Source organism: Hemiscyllium ocellatum, chromosome 18 (genome assembly GCF_020745735.1).
Source record: "Hemiscyllium ocellatum isolate sHemOce1 chromosome 18, sHemOce1.pat.X.cur, whole genome shotgun sequence".
Lineage (NCBI taxonomy): Eukaryota > Metazoa > Chordata > Chondrichthyes > Orectolobiformes > Hemiscylliidae > Hemiscyllium > Hemiscyllium ocellatum.
In genome coordinates, this window is record NC_083418.1 from 45,149,040 (window position 1) to 45,172,765 (window position 23,726).

General features: G+C 39.9%; 1 protein-coding gene across 1 annotated transcript in view; it reads right to left on the minus strand.

Annotated features, from left to right (window-relative positions):
- tub (TUB bipartite transcription factor) overlaps positions 1-23,726 on the minus strand; it is a 230,063-nt gene that overhangs the window by 76,262 nt on the left and 130,075 nt on the right. Inside the window, exons 2-3 of the mRNA XM_060838510.1 lie at positions 18,887-18,938; positions 15,389-15,551 (exon numbers count right to left, since the gene is read on the minus strand). Of these exons, the coding sequence (XP_060694493.1) occupies positions 15,389-15,551; positions 18,887-18,938 (215 nt within the window). The remainder of the gene's footprint in view (positions 1-15,388; positions 15,552-18,886; positions 18,939-23,726) is intronic.

Consider the following 23,726-nt stretch of genomic DNA (forward strand, 5'->3'; position numbering starts at 1 on the left):
CCTCCTTCAACACCCCCACCCCACCCCCACTAAAAAAAAGGCATCAGAACATTGAGAAACAAATCTGTAAGGAGATGTGAAGTTATCTGTAAAAATAATAGGGTGGTTATGGTAGGGGATTTTATCTTTCCAAACATAGACTGGGACTGTCTTGGTGTTAAGGGTTTAATTGGAGTGGAATTTGTTAAGTATGTACAAGAAATTTTTCTGATTCAGTCTGTGGATGTACCTACTGCGGAAGGTGCAAAACTTGACCTACTCTTGGGAAATAAGGCAGGGCAGGTGACTGAGGGGTCAGTGGGCGAGCACTTTGGGGCCAGCGACCATAATTCTACTAGTTTTAAAGTAGTGATGGAAAAGGATAGACAGGATTTACAACTTAAAGTTCTAAATTGGAGGAATGTCAATTTTGACAGTATTAGGCAGGAACTTTCAAAAGTTGATTGGGGGCAGATTTTCACAGGTTATGGGACAGCTGGAAAAGGGGAAGCCTTCAAAAATGAGATAATAAGAATCCAGACACAATAGGTTCCTGTTGGGGTGAAAGGCAAGGCTGGTAGGTTTAGGCAAATATGCATGACTAGAGAAATTGAGGTTTTGGTCAAGAAAAAGATGGATGCATATGTCAAGTATGGAAGCAGTGATTGAGTGAATCCTTAGAAGAGTATAAAGACAGAAACAGTATACTTAAGAGAGAAATCAGGAGGGCAAAAAGGGGACATGAGATAGCTTTGATGAATAGGGTTAAGGAGAATCCAAAGGGATTTTATAAATACATTAAGGACAAAAGATTAACTAGGGAGGGGATAGAACCCTTCAAAGATCAGCAAGGCAACCTATGTGTGGAACCGCAGGAGATGGAGGAAATACTAAACAAGTATTTTGCAACAGTGTTTACTGTGGAAAAGGACATGGAAGAATTAGAATGTGAGGAAATAGATAGTGGCATCTTGAAAAATGCGCATATTACAGAGGGGGAGGTGCTAGATGTCTGAAAATGCATAAAGGTGGATAATTCCCCTGGACCTGATCCCTAGAACTCTGTGGGACGTGAGGGAACTGATGGCTGGGTTCCTTGCTGAGATATTTATATCATTAATAATCACAGGTGAGATGCTGCAAGACTCGAGGTTGGCTAACATGGTGCCACTACTTAAGAAAAGTGGTAAGGAAAAGCCAGGGAACTATAGACCGGTGAGCCTGACATCAATGGTGGACAAGTTGTTGGAGGGAATCCTGAGAGACAGGATTTACATGTATTTGGAAAGGCAAGGAATGATTAGAGATAGTCAACAAGGTTTTGTGCATGGGAAATCATGTCTCACAAACTTGATTGAGTTTTTTGAAAAAGTAACAAAGAGGATTGATGAGGGCAGAGTGGTGAACGTGATCTATATGGACTTCAGTAAGATGTTTGACAAGTTCCCTCAGGGGAGACTGGTTAACACAGTTGGATCACATGGAATGCTGGGAGAACTAGCCATATGGATACAGAGGTAGCTTGAAGGTAGAAGACAGAGGGTACTGGTGGGAGAAAGTTACGTTTCAGACTGGAGGCCTGTGACCAGTGGAGTGCCAGAAGGATTGGTGTTGGGTCCCCTGCTTTTTGTCATTTGTATAAATGATTTGGATGTGAACATAGGAAGTATAGTTAGTAAGTTTGCAGATGACACCAAAATTGGAGGTGTAGTGGACAGCAAAGAAGTTACCTTCGAGTTCAAAAGGATCTTGATCACATGGGCCAATGGGCTGAGGAGTGGTAGATGGGGTGCTGCATTTTGGAAAGGCCAATCAGGGCAGAACTTATACACTTAATGGTAAGGCCCTGGGGAGTGTTGCTGAACAAAGAGATCTTGGAGTCCAAGCTCAGAGTGCCTTGAAAGTGGAGTCTCAGGTGGACAGGACAGTGAAAAAGCATTTGGTATGCTTTCCTTTATTGATCAGAGTATTGAGTACAAGAGTTGGGAGGTCATGTTGCTGCTGTACAGCATATTGGTAAGGCTGCTTTTGGTATAGTTTGTCCAGTTCTGGTCTCCCTCCTATAGGAAGGATGTTGTGAAACTTGAAAGGGTTCAGAAAAGATTTCAAGGATGTTGCCAGGGTTGGAGGATTGGAGCTATTGGGAGGAGGCTGAATAGGCTGGGGCTGTTTTCTCTGAAGCATCGGACGCTGAGGGGTGACCTTATAGAGGTTTATAAAATCACGAGGGGCACGGATAGGATAAATAGTCAAGGTCTTTTCCCTAGGTTGGGGGTGTCCAGAACAAGAGGGCATAAGTTTAGGGTGAGAGGGAAAAGATTCAAAAGGGACCTAAGAGGCAACTTTTTCATGCAAAATGCAGGGTAATGCATGTATGGAATGACCTGTCAGAAGAAGTGGTGGAGGCTGGTATAATTACAACTTTTAAAAGGCATTTGGGTATGTAAGTAGGAAAGGTTAAGAGGGATATGGGCCAAGTGCTGGCAAATGGGACTAGATTAGGTTAGGATATCTGGTCGGCATGAATGAGTTTGACCAAAGGTTTTGTTTCCACACTGTTCATCTATGTGACTCTATGACTCTATCAAGTGGACAGAGATAACACTTCAGATTTTAAATGGGGAATGACAAGGTATGCTATGGTGCAGTGTTAGCATCTTTACCTCAGAGCCAGGAGTCCAATGTTCAAGTCCTAACCTTCCAGAAACGTGTAGTAACATCTCTGAACAGGTTGATTAGAAAATGTTTTATATGCGAATGGCCTGTTAATGTTGTAAACTCTGAGCTCTGGATGTATGTCCAAACATAAAGTTATGGGGAATTGTCAGAAAATATTTAGTCTCCTTGCCTTTTTCCACTTCATGAAACCTTAATATTTCTTTAATTACTTAGCTTGGAAAGAGATGCTTCACAAAACTGGCCAATTCTTCACAAACTTATTCATTTCTATTTGCTTTGTTCCAAGTTCTGGCTTTGCCAAATGTAATAGTGCACTATTGTGCACAATGTAGCAAAAACTCAGATTTATGTGGGTAACAGAGTGATTAGCACTGCTGCCTCAAAGCGCCAGGGACCTGGGCTCAATTCCACCCTTGGACGTACTGTCTGCATGGAGTTTGCACATTCTCCTCGTGTCTGCATGGGATTCCTCTGTTTGCTTTGGTTTCCTCCCACAGTCCCAGGTTAGGTGAACTGGCCATGCTAAATTACCTATGGTGTCCAGGGATGTGCAGGCTAGGTGGATTAGCCATGGGAAATGCAGGGTAGGGATAGGGTGGGGGTTTTGATCTGGGTGGGATGCTTTTTGGAAAGTTGGTGTGGGCTCAATGGGCTGAATGGCCTGCTTCCACACTGTGGGGATTTTATGATTCCATATGGGAAAAATAATATCCCAAAATATTTAAGAAAGCAATTGCAGTTTTTATTTCAAAATTCCAGCGTTTGCAGATTTCTTTTTAAACTGTTTTAGCTAAAAGTGCTCCAAAAATGTGAAAAATTTGACAAATTTGTGGCAACATAGATCCAAACAGAAGGGTTTTTTTAAGAACAGTTTGATCAAAGGAAGCAAGAAAGATAAATGGTTTGGAAAAGAATGGCAGAGAAGTTAGCTCTAACACATAAAATGTATCAGTAAGTCAGTCATTTAGTGGGCTTGCATTTCCAATTAAAAAGTGATATAAATAATGTATATGTCCTGCAGTGATCAGTTTACTTAGATACAATATACATGAAATAAGTTGCTCTGTATCAAATTATGATAACGAAGATAATCTAGAAGGTTTCCAATGAAATGTTGCTTTAAAGTAATTTCAATATAGATTAGATTACTTACAGTGTGGAAACAAGTCCACACCGACCTGCCGAAGCGCAACCCACCCATACCCCTACATTTACCCCTTACCTAACACTACGGGCAATTTATAGCCAGTTCACCTGACCCGCACAGCTTTGGACTTTGGGAGGAAACTGGAGCACCCGGAGGAAACCCACGCAGACACAGGGAGAACGTGCAAACTCCACCCAGTCAGTCGCCTGAGTCAGGAATTGAACCCAGGTCTCGGGCGCTGTGAGGCAACAGTGCTAACCACTGTGCCACTGTGCCGCCCACAGATCATGCAGAGATTCTCATAGGCAACTTTTAAAGATAATCACTTATCACAGAAAATGTCTAGAGTTAGCTATGACAATGATAAATATGTTTCTAAACACTATCTGCTCATCAAGGAACCGTGGTATAACAACTCAGTGTCTAATCAAGCAGTAGAGCTTACTTTTCTGAATTTCTTTGTTCGTGTGTAGGCTGAATCTAATTTTTAAAAAAATTGACCTGCAATTGTGTGGTCTTGCACTGTAGGCACTAAGTTCAAGGGGCATTCAGTGTATCCTTCTATTGTACATCAGAGAGAAAATTCATTCCTACTTCACCAGAATCCATGTTTACCATCAGAGAGTGTACATTCCACTGAGGCTATCAAGAGGCCAACTGAGTAAACTTTTCTGTAGAAGCTTGGAAACATGTCATAGACATTTTCACTTAATATGTCCAGTGTCATATACCGAGCCCGTACCACATCCCACACCCCACCACACAGGAAAGAAGGGAGCATTTCTGTGGAATATAGTTTCATTTAAAACTCTTACTCACTCAAGGCACAAGTCTAGCTTTCTACGAACAAGAATGTCAATCATGTTGTCAATTATCTCAATGGATTGGTTAAACAGAGATTCTCTGAATAAATCATGTCTCTGAAACATGTCAATTTCTTTCAAAAGAAATAATTATTTAAGGTGCTCCTGAGACACACCCAGATGTCAGTTATGATGGTTCCTTCTGATTGGAATTAAGTTCCACGGCTGCCATCCAAAAGAATTTGCAACCTTAAAATATTGTTCTTGCATTCACGTATCTATTCTTAGACTAACCTGTAGTTTGCATATTACATCAAGCAAATATTCATTTTCCTTCTTATGCAGACGGAATGTTTTTGCTGGTGTTAACTACAATTTGTCAAACAGGGAATGCCTAGATTACTTCTATAACATGACTGATTCGATATTTTTGGAAAAGTTGCAAACTGGAATATTAATGAAAATAAAAATAAAATGCAAAGAACAATTGCACAGATATTTAAAACAGTATGATCCTTTGTGTTAATATATAAACAAAACAGTTGTTTCATGTACTGAATAGGAACAGGTGAAACATTGGAACTAAGAACCTAGAACTACATAAGAACAGCGGTAGCTAAGGTCAGGACCAAGTCAACTTATCATAAGACTATAAGACCATAAGACATAGGAGTGGAAATAAGGCCATTCAGATCATCGAGTTCACTCCACCATTTAATCATGGCTGATGGGCATTTCAACTCCACTTACTCGCAATCTCCCCACAGCCCTTAATTCCTTGCAAGATCAAGAATTTATCAATCTCTGCCTTGAATACATTTAATGTCCCGGCCTTCACTACGCTCCGTGGCAATGAATTCCCCAGGCCCACCACTCTCCTCATTTCCATTCTAAATTGACCTCCTCTAATTCTAAGGCTGTGTCCATGGGTCTTAGTCTCCCCACCTAATGGAAACAACTTCCCAGCATCCACCCTTTCTAATCAATGCATTATTTTGTAAGCTTTTATTAGATCTCCCTTCAACCTTCTAAACTCTAATGAATACAATCCCAAGATCCTCAGTCGTTCATTGTATGTTAGGCTTACCATTCCAAGGATCATCTGTGTGAATCTCTGTTGGACATGCTCCAGTGCCAGTATGTCTTCCTGAGGTGTGGGGCCCAAAATTGGACACAACATTTGAAGTGGCCTAACTACAGCTTTATAAAGTCTCAGAAGCACATCACTGCTTTCATATTCCCACCTTCTTGAGATAAATAACAAACATCTTCTAAGGCTACAGCTATAGAAGTTGGCCAGTAATTTGCCAAGATATCAGGGCCACCCAGGGTGAAAGGGCCATTATAGCACCAATTGGAATAGGACAATAATGAAATCATCAAGAATAACTAACAAAACCATCAAATAACAACACATACAGCTACATCTTCAAAATGTATGGAAGGTATGTCATAAATGGCATCAACTGCCTCTAAATTGAAAGAGACATGTAATCAAAAGATATTGTGATTAAATAACTCGACCATTTGGTCAAATGTGTTTATAAAATGGAAAGTTGATATTAAGATCATTATTCTCACAAGAGCTGTTAGATAAGACAAGCAAAATCATATAAATTCCATACATACCAGAAGTAAACATCTCAATTGGAACTAGTGACAAAAGGTCAATAGGGTTTGGGCAGGGCTAAATGTTGCTTGGAAATGAAAGTGCTTCCAAACAAACCTGTTGAAATATAACCTGGTGTTGTGTGATTTTTAACCTGGAATGAAAGACATTCATTTTCCTAAGATGGAAACTTTTTAAAGGTCACTGATCATTGATGCAATGTCAAAGGTCTGCCAGAAGACTAACGTAATGTCAAATCTTAATAAATGTTTGATGCTCATTCTTAAAAGAGTCATGAGCTTCACATTCATAAGGAGAATATTGAGATTTTGTAAACGGAACAAAAAAGGAGCTAAATTAAAAATTCATGACTTAAATTAAATCTCACAAAATTCAAGATGAAATTGCAAATTGGTTTGGTAATAGAGGGAAACAAAAAATGGGAATCAGTTATGATTAGTCACATCCCCAAGACCAGCCACAGGTCCCCTTCAATTTCTAATAATTAGTCTGACCTCAATAAGTGCTTTAAAAAGTATTTCTAAGCTAACGAGTGTTAAATAAGTTATTTAAATTTGCAGCAATAACTGAAGATAGGCATTCAACTCAACAGACATTTGCACTCTACTAGGCAATGCCCATCTCCAACAAGAAAAAAATCAAACCATCACCCCATGATATTTAATAGTATTGCCATCACTGAATCACCTTTCATTAAAATCCTGAGGTCACCATTGTCCAGAAACTTAGCTGGGCCAGCCATATAAGTACTGTGGTTACATCTGGTCAAAGGCTAGGAATCCTGTAGCAAGTAATTCATCTCAGATTCCCAAAGGCTTATCCACGACTCACAGGCATAAATCAGGAGTATGACAGAATATTCTTCTCTTTCCTGGATAAGTATGGCTCCAACAACACTCAAGAATTTCAACACCATAAGAGCAAAGCAAACTATTTGATTGGCATCACATCCACCGTCTTCAACATTCACTCCTCTGCCACCAATGCCCAGGGGCAGCAAAGTTTCATCTGTTGTATCAACTCTCTAAGTCCCTTTCAACATCAACTCCTACATGCGCAAACAAACCCAAAGAACAAAAGCAGCTGATGCATGGAACATGGAACATTCCTGACATGGAACTATATCATTGTTCCTTCATTGTCATGAGAGAAATATCCTGGAGCTCTCTTCCTAATATCATTGAGAGTGTATTCACCCAAGTGTACATTGTGATTAGTGAATTTCTTCCTGATCCTTCAAAGCCTCTCCACCAACCATAAAATCCAAATTAGAAGTGTGATGGGATATTTAACATCCATCCAACATAAAGGTAACTACAACAGTCAAGCATCTCATTGCCATCCAGGACACAGCAATTCACTAACAACCAGAACAGAAATTGTTGGAAAAACTCAGCAGGTCTGGCAGCATCTGAGGAAAGAATTAACATTTTGGGTCCAGTGATCCTCCTTCTGGACACAAAATGCAGAGGTTTTCCAGCGACTTCAGTTTTTGTTTCTGACTTCTGGCATCAGCAATTCTTTGCATTTTTTTTTAAGAGCAGTTCATTGGCACATCCTGCCACTGGGATAAATAACAATAGCTTTCATCACCAGCCATCCATCACCACGGTAATTTCAAGACACAAGGTGCACAGAGCAAAGCAACAGGATTATTTAGGTAGTGCTTCCCTCTTTTGTGATCTTTACCACTGAGAAGAACATGAGCAATATGGTAGGTGCACCTTTATATCCAAGTTCACCAATGCCTGTGGGTGGCACGGTGGCACAGTGGTTAGCACCGCTGCCTCAGAGCACCAGAGACCCGGGTTCAATTCCTGCCTCAGGCGACTCTCTGTGGAGTTTGTACATTCTCCCCGTGTCTGCATGGGTTTGCTCCGGGTTCCTCCCACAATCCAAAAAAATGTGCAGGTCAGGTGAATTGGCCATGCTAAATTGCCCGTAGTGTTAGGTGAAGGGGTAAATGTAGGAGAATGGGTCTGGGTGGGTTACGCTTCAGAGGGTCGGTGTGGACCTTTTGGGCCAAAGGGCCTGTTTCCACACTGTAGGGAATCTAATCTAAGTTGCCTCTTGATTTGGACAGAGATCAGCCATTCTCAAATCATCACAGGAAGTGGTAACAATGTCCCAAAATTGCTGACAAGGTCACGGCTTATAACTTTGATTGTGGCAGTGAGCCAGACAGCAACAAATGTGGTAGGGAGAGCCAAAAGCTGAGGAGTTGGGAGAGTGCCTTTGGATCCAAGGTTAGTGTTTGAAGAAAGATTTGCCATTTCCTGCCACAGCTAAGGCTGTAGCAGAACCACGAGCAGGACAGACCTGAGGCCTGCACCACTCATTATTGCTCAGTTTCTGTGATGAAATCTAAAGTAGACATTAAACCTATCGTTTATCTACATAAGGAACCTAATGCCTGTTTTAGATAGTCTTCTGGGGAGTCTCAAAAATAGCCCAAGCTCATTGTCATTTGGATCGAAAATATCGGCTGTTATACCTCATTGGATTTAATTAATTTCTAACTCCTAGGGTGACCATTAAGCTCCCTTAGACATAGCATAGCATAACAGGATGCAGAATACATAGTCCCGTCTGCTTAGTCCCAACAGTGTACCTCAGCCTCAACATCAGCACCTAAATAGCAAGGTTATCTTCTCTCGGAGAAATCATTCTGGTGTGTGACTGAAACTACCAACTTATTAAGCTATTGCCCATAGCCTCCAAACGATACACCACTTCACTATTACACAGCTGTTATTTAAAATGTATAACTGAGCAGATGTGATGTTCATTTCATTTAGGGTGATGGCATGTTGAAAACATATCAGAGAATATATGAGGCAAATTTTCAGATCACTGCTCTTTCTGATTTCCAGTAATGGCCTGGACTTTGTTATACAAGAACAATTTCAATGTTTGAGATGGACTTTGAAAGTAATATAAGTAGAGAGGAAGATAATAGTAGGCTTCTGGAGGGCATAGAACTTGTGAAATGAGCAGACAGATGAAATTTAATACCAAGTAGAGGGATGGAGGTGAAGAAGAAGAGTGAAAAGATACAATATGTTATAAATGGTGAACTTACAGCAGGTGCATGATGAATGATTCCTGGAGTTCACAAACACAAATTTTTAAAGAAAACAGGACAAATTGATTAAACTATTTAAATAGTAGAAGAAATTCTTTGCTTTGAAATTGAAGCACAGTGTATAAAAGCAAGGGTTATCCTAAGTCATATTTAATCAACTGCAGTAATGTGTCTAATTTGAGAGCAATGCTTCAGAAGTGATGATGAGGTCTGATAAATGGGTCAAAGAAAATTTGCTAAAATGGTTCCTGATTGAAGGGCTTCCAATATTTGGCTGGAAAAGCTACAACTCTCTTCTTATAGCACAGAATGTTAATGGGTGATTTAATATCATACAGTCACTACAGTGTGGAAGACAGCCGTTTGGTCCATCCAATCTACACTGACCCTCCAAAAAGCATCCCACCCAGATCCAACCTTCTACCCTTGTGTTCCCTATGACCAATCCACATAACATGCATGTCCTTGTACTGTGGGAGGAAACTGGAGCACTTGGAGGAAACCCACGCAGATCCAGGGAGATTGTGCAAACTCCATGCAGACAGTCACTTGGGGGTGGAATCGAACCCGGGTCCCTGGCACTGTGAGGCAGCAGTGCTAACCATTGAATCACTATGCTGCCCCAAATAATTGTGTTCATAAAGGGGTTTTACTATTGCATCGTAAGAAAAAGCTCTTGCCACTTGCAGATGGGTCAGCAACCAGAAAAAAAACTAAGTTGTTAATTAGCAAAGGAACCAGAGAGATCAGCCCTTTTTGACCTCGTCAACTGCTGTGATCTGCAAAGATCCTGAAAAGGTGGCAGGTTCAAATTCAATAGTAACTCTTAAAATGGAATGAGAATGCATACTTGTGAAGAAAAATGTGGCAGCGATATGAGGAAAGGGTGAGGGAATGAAACTAATTGGATCACTTGTTCAAAAGGCTGGCACAAGTCTGATACATTGCATGGCCTCCTTCTGTAGAATTATGTGAGGCAATTCCATTAGATCATTTCACACAGGGGTCTAACAGATAGTGAAGCATAAAGACTCTTGTTTCATGAAATCAATCTAGATTTAAATCAAAGTCCCACAGACAGAAATGACAATGTCTGAACCACTTCACAATGAATGTCAGCTTAACCAATTAAAACATTGTTAAAGCTGCAAAATTAATTCTTCTGTGTCAGTTTGATGTTGGGGTCAAAAAATCAGCTTCAACCACGACTACCATTTAGCTGAAAAATAATTCTGAGGTAAATGAAGAATTGAAACTTGAATTATTTAAATTTATCAAAAAAAGATAAGTTATTGAAGAGTTACTGAAGAGATGGGATGTGGAAATTGCATAATGTACTTTAAATCAGTTTTGATGTTGCAGCTAGGAAAGAAAACGTCTGCAAAATAGCATCCGACAAATAAGACTAAATTTGTCTTACACTATAGTCTATGAGTAAGTAGTCATATTCATCAATGTATTGTTTAGAAAGCTAAATGTGTTAAACCAGAAGGAATGGCATAGCATATTATTGAAAGGCTGCTACAGTCAATATAAATAGAGAATAATGGTTAACCAAATCTGATTACACAACAATTTCATCAATGGGTTCCAATAACATCGTTTCTTATGACAAAAAAAGTTCACGACAGTCTCTATTGTGAAATTGTCCTTTGCTGCTATTTTTATGATTCCCTTAACAATAGGGGAAAAAAATTATTATATTTTGGGCGAGTTGTTTTTATTGACCAACATGTCAGACTTCTCTTATAAGTGATGTATACTGGTTTTTAATCTGAAGCTTTAATGGTTGATATTAAAACTGTGTAATTACAGTACCATACATCAGTAAAATCTGAATAGCTAGTAAACAAATGTTGGTTAACTGTAAGTGAGAGATTGCATGTAATTGAGACATAGGTAGAAGTGGCTACTGCAGATGCTGGAGATTAGAGCCAAAATTATAGTAGTGCTGGAAAAGCACAGCAGGTCAGGCAGCATCCGAGGAGTAGGAAAACCACTGCATAAATTGCATCATCCGCTGACATTTCCGCCACTTCCAAACGGACCCCACTACCAGGGCTGTATTTCCCTCCTCACCCCTATCCACTTTCCGTGCCAGGTCCACGTCCTGCAACAATCCACCCTTCCCTCTCGGCAGCTTCCCCTGCCACCACAGGAATTGCAAAACCTTCACCCACACCTCCCCCTTCATCTCCATCCAAGGCCCCAAAAGAGTCTTCCACATCCATCAAAGTCTCACCTGCATTTCCACACAAGTCATTTATTGTATCCGTTGCTCCCGATGTGCTCTCCTCTACAATGGGGAGACTGGACGCCTTCTCGCCATGCGCTTCAGAGAACATCTCCGGGACACCTGCACCAATGAACACCACTGCCCCATGGCCAAACATTTCAACTCCCCCTCCCACTCTGCGGAGGACATGCCTCCTCCACTGCCACTTGTTCACCACCCGAGACCTGGAGAAAGAATGCCACTTCTTCCATCTCAGGAGACCCTTCAACTCCATGGCATCAACGTGGACTTCACCGGTTTCCTCATTCCCCTCCCCCACCTTACCCCAGTTCCAACCTTCCAGCTCAGCACCATCCTCATGACCTGTCCCATCTGTCAATCTTCCTTCCCACCTATCCACTCCACCTTCCTCTTCAACCTATCACCCTCACACCCACCTCCATCCACCTATAGCGCTCTCAGCTACCTTCTCCCCACACCCAAGCCCCTCACATTTATCTCTCCACCCCCAAGGCTCCCAGCCTCATCCCTGATGAAGGACCTTTGCTTAAAACATTGATTTTCCTGTTCCTTAGATGCTGTCTGACCTGCTGTGCTTTTTTCACACCACCCTAATCTTGACTGTAATTGAAACATACCAAATCATTTGGGAAAAGAGATATCAAAATGTTAAACTTATTAATGGAATGCAAAACTTTAAAAAGAAAATTTCCCTTCTATTTACATTTCAAATGGCTCAATTCTGTTACTCAGTGGATGATGGGGAGATGATGGCAAATTAACAACACTTACAAGTTTCGCTTCAAACCAGCCACTATCTTAACTTGGAAATATATCACTGTTCTGTTTCTCTCAGTGTGTTCTAATTCTGGAAAACCATTGCAAACACCACTATGTAATCACTTAATCATTCAGGCAGCAACAGGCAGATCACTATCACCTTCTTGAGAACAGTTAAAGATGGGCAATAATATTTCTGTGCACTTACATTGTGCTAAAGCCCCAACACAGCTCATTTAAATGCCACTCCCAATTCTCTTCCCTTCCTGAGAAACTAGATGGTGCAAATTCTTGCCATGTAAATTACAGCAGGTACCTGAAGCAGATACCTGACAGCTGGAACTTGCTGAGTGCTTGTCCCAGTCAACATCCAACTGCTTCTCCACATTAATGTGCCGGTATGCTCCATGATCATCATTCACCTTAAGCTTCCATCTATGCACACATCTCACCACATCATCAGGCCTGCTATCAAAATAACTTGAGCTCCACTTCAGCCCTTCAACACTTGGAGCTCAGGGACACCTAGATCTTGCATTGCATTGATTGCTTTGCACTCAGGAATAGGTATGCATCTCATGTATGCAAGATGCATCTTATGGCTATCAGCTTTCTTTCTTAGTAGTTACTTGCATTCCACTTACTTGAAGGCTGCCAGTTTCTCTCCACCTCGCAATGCTTTCTTACTGATTCAGTACTGCCTTATGGGTTACAAACCTCTGTGTGGGTCACATTGCTTTCTTAGCACACAGAATCTTTAGTCCTCAGTTACAGGCTGCCAACCTCCATCACTTGCAGAGAGAGAGGCAGACAGCCTGTCACATTGGAAACATAGAACAATACAGGAGCTGTATGGCACCATGCTGCATCAATGTTACAATTGCAGCATGTGTCAGCTGTTGACACAGCAAGCACACCTATAGGTACTTCAACTGAATTGCCATGTATGAAAAACAAAGGAAAGCAGTGGTTAGTGTGATCAAGAGAGATTACAGTCAGTCAAGAGAAAAGACCTATTCCATTCAGGGGCTGACTACAGTCGATCAGATCCTTGGTCCTGTCAGGATGCAGGGATTCACATCTTTGCAGTCCAGGGAATGGAGTACAGTTCTGCAGGTTAAGTGCAACCAGTCTGGGGCTATGGGTAGATGAGTTGGGATACTGTGGAGGCATCAGTGTAGGGGAGAGGACCTACCTTTCCTGCAATTTGACAAAGGGAGGGATTGGATTTGATGGGAGTGAATAGACATACAGTTAATGGAGCAGAAAAGTTTGTGAGAATAGGAAATGCAGAAGGCAGGAAAAGTTGTAATTTGGGAGGATGAAATGGGTAACAGTGTTGAGTGGACATGATGCATGTAATATTAAAAATTTGCGCCTGTGAGGTTTGGTGAGAGTAGAATGCAGTGCAGAGACAGAGTGAGTGAGGGGTAACAGAGAGATGCGACATTTATTGTGCTGGAACAAAGAAGATCACTGACCTTCCTACAACCTGCTTCATCTGAGATACAGCACTGGCCCGAGCTGCAGTTTGGGTTCAGGCTGCCTTTGTCTTCTGGCATGATCTATTGTGGCAGCTAGCAAGATAAAGGACAGCCTTCCTCTCCACTACCCAATCCACCAAAACTTTCAGCTCCCTATCTATGAAGCCGTCCATGGGCTTTCCATTCCTCTGGACCATGCTTCATCATAGCATCATAGGATTCCTACAGTGTGGAAGCAGGACATTTGGCCCACCCAGACTGACCCCATCCCTGTAACCCCACATTTTCCCATGGCAATCCACCTAGCCTGCACGTCTCTGGACTGTGGGAGGAAACAGAAGCACCTGGAGGAAACCCATACAGATGTGGGGAATATGTGCAAACTCTATACACACAGTCACCCCAGAGTGGAACGAAACCCAGGTCTCTGATGACGCGAGGCAGCAGTGTTAACCACTGAGCCTCCATGGCACCCGCTAGTGAGAATAGTCAAGCACTTCAGTGCAAAGAGCAGTTTCTGGTTTACAGCATCTAAAGTGGAGTACAGTGGGACTTTAAATATGGATGAAAACCAGAAGGTCTCAGAAATAGTGAGCATTTCCTCCTCTCCAGACACATTATTCCTCAGGAAAGATGCTCAAGAGGCTAGTTGTATAATTAATCAGAAAGATTATGTGAATCCCACTCAAGAAAAATCCTTTAACTAAAAATGGGAAAATTCAACACACTGTGTATAATTTAATATTGGGCGATTTTATTTCATAAAGATTTGCATTTACGTTACCATTTTTCAAAACGTTTTACATACTATAAATACTTGAAATGCAGAGACAGTGTTAGTTACAAAGACACAATAATATAGCAAGGGATCTTACCATTCATAGAAAGCACGTTTAGGGTGGTGGGTGTTTTGTACAGAAGTGTGCCTGGTTATTTTCAAGAAAGCATTTATCATTAATTTATGTCTGCTGTCTTGTTCCAATTTAAATATTGTGGTTTCCAGGAAATGAAAGCTTTTCTTTTGTGTTGTAGTTTTAGGTTTAATGGAGTGGTGATGATTATTAAGATATTGATGTATTCCTCTCATGCTATTTCTGTGCAAGTTTAAATTCCCCAAATATTAGTAGAAATACAGAAGGTATTGGTACAAATTGACGACATCATGTAATGGCAGAGTAAGTGAGACCGAAAAAGAAACCTCAAAGGACAAAATGAAATTTCAAAAATCAAAAAATTAGTCTTTGAGAAAACACAAGAGAAACCCTCGAAATAAGATAGTCTTCGAACCCTGCTTAACATAAGTGTGGCTTAATTTCTGTTCTATAACAATGAAGTAGACTCCAGTGTTGGATAACCAATCATATATGGATTGCTGTCACACAGTGAACTTTACCATATAGTTATGGTGATTGAAAGTCATTCTTTAATCTAAAAGAATTTAAATACCTTATAATTCAAATCGGGCAATGTTAATAACCAGTTATTTGGTACTAAAGAGGATTTAGTGCTAAAGATTAAGAGATCAAATTATTTAAAATAAGGACACATAAACAGCATTGACTTACCATGGTAAATGGTACTGCTGTTACTGTTAAGGTAAGATTCAACCAGAGGGGCCTGCTCTTCTGATTGCTTCATTCGCCGAGTCCGTGATCGGCTGTCAACATTTGACTGGACCATCAGGGGCTCCTGCCGCTTCTTCTTTTGCTTCTGTTCCAGTAAAGCGCGCTGCAGGAAATAAATGTCTGTTAATCATTTAATAAGCTCATATAACCATTTCAATTTGTCAGAGGTTTGAATGAACTTTGGACTTGTTCAACCTACAACGTAACTTCCAACGTAGAGCAACGATTTGTTTGCATTCGGGCTTTGAGGCTTTTATTAGCAAAAATCTACAATGATACCCTTTTTGTTCATTCATAGAATGTGGGCTCACTGGCTAGGCCACACTGGGTAAGGTGGTGGTAAGCTTGATACACCATAGTCCAGGTAGTGTAAGTATATCTACATTGCTATTTGAGATGGTGTTCCAGGAATGTGATCCAGTTACGGTGAAATAACAGTGATATACTTCAAAGTCAGATTAGTAAGTGCTTTGGAGGGAAATTTGCCATGTTCCCATCATGGTGCTCCCATGTATCTGCTATATGTGTCCTTCTAGATGATAGGAGCAAATTACTGCAGATGTTAGAATCTGTATTGAAAACAAAAAATGCTGGAGATCATAGCGAGTCAGGCAGCATCCACGGAGAAAAAGCAAGCTGAGTTTCGAATCTAGATAGCTCTTCATCAGAGCTGAAATGAAGTGTGGAGGGGGCAGAACACCTCTGGTCAGTACACAAGCGTGACCCCAACTTTCTTGTCATTTTAACACAGCATCCTATTCGCATGCCCACTTGTCTAGCCTCAGCATGCTATAACGCTCCTGCAAATCACAGGGAAAACTGGAGGAGCAACATCTCGTCTTCAAACTAGGCACTTTACAGCCTTGTGGACTCAATATTGAGTTGAACACCTTCAGATTGTGAACCCATTCCTTCCCTTTGTTTTAGCTTTATCTGTTACATTCTCTGTCACCATGTCCTCTCTCCCTTCCCCCCACTCCAGTGGGACTGTCCGTTCTTTCCAATCTGGCAGTTGAAGACACCATTATACTGCCATTCACACATTCCGATCACTTAATCTGAGACCCTCAACATCCTTCTCCCCAAGCATTCCAAATTTCCCACTCTCCACTCTCAAATTATTGCATAAATGCTGCCCGCTCTACACTTCACTTCAGCTCTGATATAGAGTCATCTGAACTCAAAACGTTAGCTTGTTTTCTCTGCATGGATGCTACCTGACCTGCTGTGATCTCTCCAGCCTTTTTTTCTGTTTTCTGTCCTTCTAGATGGTAGTGGTTGTGGATATGGAAAGATCTGCCTTAGCAGCTTTGGTAAATATCTGCAGGGTTCTGTTTTTTTTATTAGCGAGCACATTTTATTCCTGATGAAGGGCTTTTGCCCGAAATGTCGATTTTACTGCTTCTCAGATGCTGCCTGAACTGCTGTGCTCTTCCAGCACCACTAATCCAGAATCTGGTTTCCAGCATCTGCAGTCATTGTTTTTACCTACATTATAGAAAATAACACAGTGTGCATTTAATGACTGTAGTAGAGTCACTATTTGCAGACTCCCCTCACTTTAATATCTAGTATAGTGTGAAGAAACGCCTTAGGCCTCAGAATGTGGGAACAGATAATGAATATTTTAATTAAGAGTTAAGTCAGTTTGAAGGGATTGTATAAGTATCGGGAGCTAGTAAACAATGGCGAGTTTTACAGAGTGTGGCTACCTGAAATAAAGTCGAGAGAGTGGTGCTGGAAAAGCACAGCAGGTCAGGCAGCATCTGAACAGCAGGCAAATTGACGTTTTGGGCATAAACCCTTCAACAGGAATGATGAAGGGCTTATAGCCGAAATGTTGATTCTCCTGCTTCTTAGATGCTGCCTGACCTGCTGTGCTTTTCCAGCACCACACTCTCGACAGTGATCTCCAGCATCTGCAGTCCTCACTTTCTCCTACCTGCAATAAAGTTCTCACTAAATGTGTGGACTTGAATTCTGTTTAAATACAGTTATCTTTTTAAGTATAATATTGGTAGCAAAGAATGGTTGAGCCAAAGTGTAAAGTTGCATTAAAATTATGATCACCCAACCCCCCTGTTTCCTGAAAATGAGCCTTATGACCAGTGGAAGAATCGAGTCACAACGTAGACTGAGTTACTTCTCCAGCAACCAGGAAACAATGCATGGCCATAGCACTTTTGTTATCAAGATAAGCAATAAAGATTATTTTTCTGGAATTGGAGCCTGATAATTTGAATATAGACAAAGGTTTGGATAGTTTGTTAACTTTCATGGATGAAATTTATCAAAAAGTTGATCTACTTACAGATTATGAGGCATGGTCAGATTTTGATAAATTTGGAAAGATGAGGATAGAACTATGGAAGTATACAGGGTAGAATTGGAAATTTCCCATTCAAGTTATTAGACTGTGTCACAGTAGCAACTATGGGAAGTTGTCTAGCTTTGATGGGAGTCAAATTTGCTGAAAACCCCACAGTACTAGAGCAAAGGTCAGAAGCAGTGCTTTCCAGCAGCATTCAAACAACAATCTGACAGAAAATAGAAGCCACAGTGTTTAAAACTTGGCGAGACCAGCAGGAAATGAGAATTTTAACAAATAAAGTTGAGGAGAGGAATGTAATTGATAACTTTGAAATGAGAAAAAAAATATTTACAATAAGCAACTGAATCCCAGAAACGCTCACGGCTGTAAATTGGTGGATTTTTTTCCATTCATTCACAGGATTTAGGCAGTACTGGCTAGGCCAGCATTTATTCCCACCTCCCATTGTCCAGAGGGCATTTAAGAGTCAACTATATCGCAGTGGATCTGGAGTCACATGGAGGTCAGATGAAGTAAGTTGGCAGTTTCCTTCCCTAAAGGACATTAATGAACCAAATGGATGTTTTCATCAATTGACAATAATTTCATTGCCATCATTAGGCTTTTTAATTCCAGAATTTTTTTATTGAATTCACAATTCCACAATCTGCTATGGCAGGATTCTAATTCAGGTCCCTAAACATTACCTCGATCTTTGGATTAATATTTGAGCAATAATGCTATTAGTCATCGCCTCACTTATTTCTAGTATGATTCAAAGTGCCACGATGCCATTAAATGTCCAAGTGATAAATTGTTTGCAAAGAAACCTGAAATGGAAGATTTGGAAAAAATAGATGGAGAGGCAGATCAAAGAGATACCAACATATTGGCCACAGGAATTCTGTGAATGTATTGCTTTCAAATTTGATTTACTGGGCAGTAGATACACTGTAGTGTATGAAACAGACTGACTAAAATGTCACCAAAGAATTCCCAAAGAATTTATATTCTCTAATTGTATTTGATTATTTAGCCAAACATTGACTGATTCAAACAATATATTTTGGCAATGTCTTTAGACAGGGAAACAAAGTTACTCTATGTGTAACACTTAAACCCCTTACCTGTCTGTCAAGCTTCTGTTGTCTCAGGTTACTGCCCTCGTCATCCAGAACACTGAGAGGGAAAACAAGTACAAGTAATCAATATACGGATGTTCGATTTTGACATCATAGATTCTTCAAGCCCAGACATAAAATGTCAATAAAATAATGAACTTATACAGCACAGAAGGAGGCCCTTCAGCCCATTATAATCTACCCTGAACATCTTAAATCTCACTGTCCTGCTCTATTCCTGTACTCCTGTAATCTTTAATTTCTAGTTGGAGAAATTTAATATCTAATTGGAGAACTTTCGAAGAACTTTAAATATTATTTCATTTATTAATTTATGTTGTTGACAGCCAAATAGCAAGGTAATTTCTTCCTATTGTAAGAATGCTGCATTTTCTTGAACTTTTGGATTCCTTGATGTTAACAACAATGTGCAGTTTGTTGGACTGTGTAAATGGAATAAGCCATTTCTCCTAAATGACTTTTCTCAGTAAATTTTGGAAGCTGGATGGTTGGTTAAAAGAGGCCAAATTGCTTTATCACGCTAGAAAAGCAATATACTCTGAGAACCCCTGTCTCTGATGACTCTGGAGAATACATCGCATATTTAAAGAGATAAAAGTTAAGTCAAGCAGCAGAACCTTTTAATGTTCTTTATTGAAGTTGGCAGCTCAAACACAATGACAGGCTTATGATAAAATTCCAGATACGCTGCCTACAATTTTTCAACTGTAAACACCAATGTACTAAGAAACTACAGGCAACATAACTATGTCTGCAACAACTTCACTTGCCAAACTTCAAAGTAAAGGAAGTCATTCTATGAAAACAGACCTCCACCATTCTTGAGTAAAGTTTCAATATCCAAACTTTGTACTTATCCTACATTTGTGTCAGGCATTTTATCATAAAGATCTCAGATTAGTTTCAATTGCGGACATTTCCCATTAATTCATGTAGAAAAGTATGAACCTGTCAAATTTTCTTTCTATTTTCAATGCCCCTGAGTAAGGTTAACATATTGCTAGAACCTTAAGTAAAAGAATTGGAGGCATACATTTTAGCTTCAACTTAAAATAATTATCTACATCTGGAAAAAATAATATCCCCTGTTAAATTAAACTGCTATTGATTCTTACAAGACCTGGTGTGTTCACCTGTGGTTAGTGAGACATCTTGGACACTAAAGCATTGTCTTTAGCACTTTAAAAAGGAATCATGGACTGTGATTAAGGTCTGATCCCAGAAAATGTTTTCTTTGCAATGAGTGACCTCCGAATAATGACATGTCACTCTCTTAATATCTTTGATACAATTTCAATATCTGCAATGTCTGAATTTATGGTGATTAAGTCTTTATCCTTACAAAGAAATAAAGGTCACGTTTTATGGAAAGTTTGCCTCGACAAGTGAGGAAGCCTTATTGTAACATTGTTCAGTTGAAATGTGAAGCTGAATTTACATCAGCCATTTCCAGGAACCTCAAATCGATTCTGTGTCTATCAGGCAACTTAAGTGCCTGATGTCAGGATTCCTGTTCTTTAAGGGTGCAAATCCCTCCTCCTTGAGCTCCCGGGAAAATGGAGGGCTCCAGCGATTTAGTCACACCAAAGGCCACTTCTGGGATCCCTGGTAGTGATGTCACTTCACTGTCTTAAAGGTATTTTTTGCCTTTCTGAGATGAGTGCAATAATAAATCACTACTTGTTGTTATTACATTTCTATGTTCCTTTAGTTCTGAAGGTCCTAGATCTGAAACATTAATTTTGTGTCTCTCTCCACAGATGCTGCCTGACCTGTAAAGTTTCTCTAGCATTTTGTGTTTTACTTTCAGATTTCCAGTATTCAGCATTTACACTATTTTCCTTTGATCTTGATTAAGCTTTTAGTCACCTGTCCTCATATTTTATGTGGCTCAGTATCAAATGTATCTGGATGCCATTACTTTTGGACATTTTGCCATAATAAAGATGCAACATAAATATAGGCTGTTATTGGCATATCATGCTTCTTCTCATTTGGAGAGCACCACCTGCTCTTGGTTCTGGAGCAATAAAAAATATTTTACATTGTACTCAATGTTGGACCAAACTGTGAGTTCCTATCTGGTATGGGTGGACAGCGTTGCTATGAGAATGTATTTCATTGTCAGAAGGGGTTACAAATTTGCAACTACTGAATGAATGGGCTCTACTTTATGCTTGTTGTAATATCAAAAAGTTAAAAATTCCAGCTCGGCGAACAGAACCACAACAACGAGCACCTGAGCTACAAATCTTCTCACAAACTTAAAAATTCCTTTAATATTCCATTTCAAATTTCAAACTTCTGGTTTTATTTTATTTATTATTGTCACATGTACCAAGATACAGTGAAACGTATAGTTTTGGGCGCTATCCAGACAGATCATCCCTTACATAAGTACAGCAGGGTAACAGAACAAAATGCAGAATATAGTGCTACAACTGCAGAGAAGGTGCAGAGATGCACAAACAAACAGAATCAATACAATGACTAGGTTATGAATAGTCATCTTGGTAGTCTAGTGTTCACAGAGGTAATAATATAAGGCATATATATATATAATATATATATTATATATATGTTGAAGAGTGCTATCCCAATTTTACTATATTCAATTCCCTTCACAAACACCACACATTGCCTCAATATCAGTCACAAAACCCCTCCTAAAGTCTCCTCATGATGCATTAGTAAAAGTTGATCAGGACCTATCCTGGTTAGTTCTCCTTATTATTATCTTATGCACCTACTGCTATATCAGAATAAGAAAGCAACAATATTACAAATTAGATTTCTGTCTGGGGTTATGTCTTTTGTGTCTACAACATACAAGGAAACATTCTCAGATTATAGTCCAAACTGAAATCAGGCCTTTTATACTGTCAATAAAAAACAAGCAGTAAGCAACAGAAATGTGATAAACACATCATTATATCACACAGGAAAATGAGAAGTTTTGTTTTTTTTTCATCTTCTTCAGAGAAACTACAATGTTTTTCTTCGCTACTATGAACCAAAATTTTTAAAAAATGAAATTCCCCTATCCAACCATGGGCAAAGGTCTCACTAGAGTTGCGTCTTTGTTCCATTGCATAGTTTTCTTAGAACTCATTTCCAGAATGGAGTTCTTCAGTTGAACACAAGTACAATTATCAAAGACACTGCACTTGCTATAACTGAATAGGGGTTCTCACTTTATAATAAGTAAGGAAGCTAGAAACAGTTATAAAAACTAGCCATGTGGAAGAAGATCAAATCAATCTATTTTGATTTGAATGCAGATTCATTAGTTTTGCTCGATTAACACCTTGGCAATATTAAAGCTGTACCACAAACAGCTTTAATAATCTTGATTTAAAAGTGATGGCAACGGGTATATTTACGGATTGCTGTCCATGGTGAAATAAATATGAAGCATTGACCATTCTTCTGTAAATTCTTACTCTCTCTCCTTGTCAGGCAGTTATCTAAGGGGGCATACCCACTCCTTTCCTGCCTTCTTGTAACTGACCAAAACTTACAACTACATGTACACATTCCGCAAGCAATTCTTAATTCAGTGCATTTGGGCTCTAATGATGTAATCGGAGCCTGAGTTGTTACTTAATGCAAGGGCTGAATGGGAGAGCAGCAATGACTTCCCTGTCAGACTATATTTTCCAGTTGCTGTACCAAAAACTAGAATAACACAGGCAAGCATCTTCATTTGCCTTATTTAGGTTCCTTTGAGGAACAAGAGCAGGGGCAGTAAATAGGCCACACAAGGCAACTTTGGCTCCCACTCTGTCTTGCTCTAGGATTCTCCCTTCACAGTTACACCTATTAATTTACACTGGTGCTGAGTAATATTGTTTTGTGCCCGTTACCCTTTCAAATGGCCTTAACCACATGAGCTGCTGTTTTGTTTTAAATGTTGTGTACCTGCACTGCAAAGGCATCTTTCACATCAACCGGCTTCAACCCATGCCTCATTTTATTAATAACACCGGTAGTTTACTTTGGTGCTCAAAATTATTTATTAACCCTACTATTCCTGTGATACAAATTGAAGGATTAACTTCATTAATAACTTCTCAAGGATTCAGTGTCAAAACAATCATCGCCATTCTCAACCCATGGTATAAATATGTCAACTAATAAATAGGTTCTCATGTCAAAATTTTATACAAATGTCAAATGAAAACCTGTTAACAGCAAGTTATTTATGATAGTATTTAGAGATAGATAATATCCCAATCTATTAATGAGACCTGAATGCAATTACGGCTGACAAATGTTTTATAGTATTTATCCTCGCTGCTATGCGAATCTAATGCCTCTCCTTTGTATGTTATGATAATTTGCTGTACAACACATTGCCGTCATGTCAGAGTTATTGAGGTGTGAAGAACAAATGAATTTACTACTTTTCTTCCACAGTATATTTCGAATGTAGAGTTATAGAGTCATAGAGATGTACAGCATGGAAGCAGACCGTTTAGTCCAATTCTTCCATGCTGACCAGATATCCCAACCCAATCTAGTCCCACCTGCCAAATCCTTCCTATTCATATACCCATCCAGATGCCTTTTAAAAGTTGCAATTGTAGTAAGCCTCCACCAATTCCTCTGGCAGCCCATTCCACACACACACCATGCTCTGCATGAAAAGGTTGTCCCTTAGTTCTCTTTTATATCTTTCCCCTCTCACCCTAAACCTATGCCCTCTGGTTCTGGACTCACCGACCCCAGGGAAAAGACCTTGTCTATTTACCCTATCCATGCCCCTCATGATTTTATAAACCTCTATAAGGTCACCCCTCAGCCTTCGATGCTCCAGGGAAAC